We start from the raw sequence: 3,375 nt of genomic DNA, 5'->3' as shown, positions 1-3,375 counted from the left end.
CAGCTGCAGACCTGAACATGTACAAATAAAAAACACACAAAGACTCGTGATGATGTTTCATGGAAATTCTGTAGAATCTGTTTAGTCACCACATAACACCAGTCTTGTGATAAAGCTTGTTTAAACAAGCCTTCAGGTATAAATGTTTCACTAAGCAGATCAAAGATTTACTGTAACAAACAGCTCCTACATTAATGGAATAAAAGTGGTTCTACAGTAATGTATGATTCTGCAGAGTAACAACCTTTTTCCAAACCCCTCCAGGGCGTCCACAGTGTCCTGAGGACCACTCTGCTCCTCGGTGGGACCAGAAACCTCAGCCATGTTCCTGCAGACATGAACACAAATCCTCCATCAGCAGGAGAAGAGAGGAGAGGAGAATTCTTCCTCGTATTTCACTTGTTTAGAAGAATGTGACAAAAGTGAAACTATGTTAGTGACGTCAGACTTCCTGTACCAACTGGTTTGATCAGGTACAGCAGAAAAATTCATCTCACAAACATAATGTTCTGTTTCTGTTCCTCTACCTCTCTGACAGAACGTTTACACTTCAGAACATTATACAGAAGAACATTTTCACTTGAAAAAACTAATCTGAGCTGCAGGAAGCTGGCTGTAGCAGCTGCTGCTGCTTCAGTATCTACAGACAGACCAAGTGAGTTTTACAGAGATCAGTCAGTTCAGCTGGAATTGACTGAATTTAGGAAACATTCTATTTGAAAACAGATCTAWTCCAGTCTGGAGGAAGACAAACTCGTTTTTTTTTTTTACTTAATTTGATGGACCCCATTTAGACCTTCTGCTGCCAATCCTAATCCTTTAAATYTTTGTTGGGTTAAATACAGTCACTAACCATTTTAAGATCAAAGTTGAGATAACTCAGAATAAAGCAGGACAGATGCTGAACAACTGATAAAACAGCTCATTACTTGTTCTTGATGTGTCATCGTTTCACATTGAGTCACCACAGATCCACCAAAAAAAAAAAAAGGTTTAAAAAATCCCCATGTTGGAAAGTGTATGTTTTTTAACTCCCTGTATTCTCATGAAAAACTCAGTTTGTGTGCAGGCTGGAGACAGTAAAAAAAAATCTCACGCTTTAAAAAACCCAGAGTAGCGAGGACAGTGTGCCCCCTCTTCCATTTAATATTATTATTATTGTTATTAAAACACGGGACAGATCGGGTTGTGATGAGGCCCTTTCTGAATGAACTGAACTAAACCAATGRTTTAAAATATGTTCATAAAACGTAACAACTTTGAAGTTTGAGAACCATTCAAGTGTTGAATTTACAGGCTGAGTAAAATAATTCACTCAGCTCAGGAACCAGTTTGGTTGGTAAATTCAACACTTCATTTGTGTAAAAGTGCTTTGACTTTCCTGATTATTATGAGCACTTTTATGACTTTTACTGAAATACTTTTCTTATTAGTGAATTTTATTTTTACCAGTCATATTTTGTTCATGTAATTTTACTTTTACTTNATCGAGGCTTTCCAGAGACAAGTCCCTACTTGGGAGCGGCTACGTATGCTGTGTTTTGGGGAAATTGTAGTCGGTGAGTTTACTATTTTATACTTCTTCTGTGAAATTACTACTACTTCTACTTCCTGTTAGCTTCTTGTCATCTTTTTCACCAGTAGAAACAGCCGGTTGTTGATCACGTGACTCCCGTGATGCAAAAAGTGTTTCCATTGCAGTTTTGCGAAAAAACACCAATTCCGATACGGCCAAAAAACCACCTCATCCTAGCGCAAAAACATTTTGTCGTAACACGTAATTTTATTTTCAAATTGATGTGTTTCCATTGAGCAAATTTATTTTCGAAATTTAAATTTGTGCATTTTCATGGTCAATGGAAACACAGCTAGTGACTCCTGTCCATAGAGGAGCCCAGGATCCACTGAGGGACTGCAAGGTGTCCAGGTCCTGGAGCTACAAAACAAACCCAAYTCATCAACCCACCACCACCGTGCTCTACAGCTGGTGGTGTGTTTGGGTTTCTTCAAACTTGGAGCTGTGTAACATGATGTAAACAAACAACTGAGAGGCGTAAAGCTAGCCATAAGCTAGTGAAGCTCTTTACTGTGACACATAAAACTAGAAGGACAGTGTACTGCATATATTAAGGGATGTGCTTGAAGGAATAATTTTAGTAGTTTTATGGGAAATGATTGTTGGATCATTCAGACAAATACGATGTACTGGTYGTCTGTTTAAACCATGGGTGTCCAGTTCTGGTCCTGCAGGGCCACCATCCWGTATGTTCTCCATCTTTCTCTGCTTTGACYRACCTGATTRGACTTGCAATGGTGATTTCCCTTGGAGTCAAATTATTTAAAAGATGTAAAAACCAATACTGCCGAGGGGTTGTGTTTCAGTGCAGGCAAAAGAAGACCACTGTTTGAACCAAATCCTTTATTTTCTTGGTTTAATCCATTTTTTAAGGCTTCTGCAGAACATGAAGAGCTGCTGAAGAGAAGGGAAACAACTGAAACATGTGGGATGGAGGCCTTTTAACCATTAAACTGTTCAAGTTAATGAGAGGAGAGGAAGGTTAGTTATGTAATAAAAGAAAAACAAAACAAAGATGTATTCAACATCCTTGGTCTCAGCTGTGTTCCAGAAGTCTTGTGGTTCAGTTTGATGAAACTCTACACACCTCACAGTCCTGTTGTGATGGTTTCAGACAGAACCTTTCCTAACAAATCCTCTGTATTCAGTCTGTTTCTAACTGAAACCCCTCTGAGCACTGCACAGTCTGACTTTAGGGTGAATTTCCTGTGATGTCCACTCATAAGAAGACTGGCAGGTGTTTTATATGGTTTCCACTTTTCAATAATAGTCCTCACCTGTCAGTGAAGGACACCAGAATGTCTGTGTTGAACCTTTTCCACACTGCTGGCCAGGAACAGTKTCTTCTCTAAGATCACCGCTGATGTTTTTCTCCACAGCAGCAAACTGCTAAAAGTCCTGCTTTCATAGAGGCGTTCAATCCTGATCAGTTCATCAAAACATTCATCAGCTCTGGTTTGTCCTGAGACATAAACTGCTCTGTTTCCCACTGAAGCTTTCCTCCAGCAGCTGTAACTACTAACCAACACTCTGCCCTGCTCCAACACATCAACAAGTTCAGGTATTTACCGGTGCTTTTGTGGAAGTTCTTGTTGTTGATGACCAGACAGGTTCCGATGCAGGGATAGTCCATGTTGTAGCGGTGCTGGTCAGAGGGGGCAGGTTGACCGTCTGTACTGCTGGAGGTCTGGACCTGCTGCCCTTCACCTGCAGCTGCAGACCTGAACATGTACAAATAAAAAACACACAAAGACTCGTGATGTTTCATGGAAATTCTGTAGAATCTGTTTAGTCACCAC

General features: G+C 40.1%; 1 protein-coding gene across 1 annotated transcript in view; it reads right to left on the bottom strand.

The window, feature by feature from the left end:
• Positions 1 to 3,297, bottom strand: part of LOC106532391 (caspase-3-like) — a gene marked incomplete at its 5' end in the record, with an annotated part of 7,282 nt that extends 3,985 nt beyond the window's left edge. The window contains 1 exon segment of the mRNA XM_014028429.1: positions 3,146 to 3,297. Within this exon segment, the coding sequence (XP_013883883.1) occupies positions 3,146 to 3,297 (152 nt within the window).
• Positions 3,298 to 3,375: the final 78 nt, after the last annotated feature.

Source organism: Austrofundulus limnaeus, unplaced genomic scaffold (assembly GCF_001266775.1).
Source record: "Austrofundulus limnaeus strain Quisiro unplaced genomic scaffold, Austrofundulus_limnaeus-1.0 Scaffold761, whole genome shotgun sequence".
Lineage (NCBI taxonomy): Eukaryota > Metazoa > Chordata > Actinopteri > Cyprinodontiformes > Rivulidae > Austrofundulus > Austrofundulus limnaeus.
The sequence above is the reverse complement of the archived record's forward strand: the minus strand, read 5'-3'. Positions and strand labels throughout refer to the sequence as shown.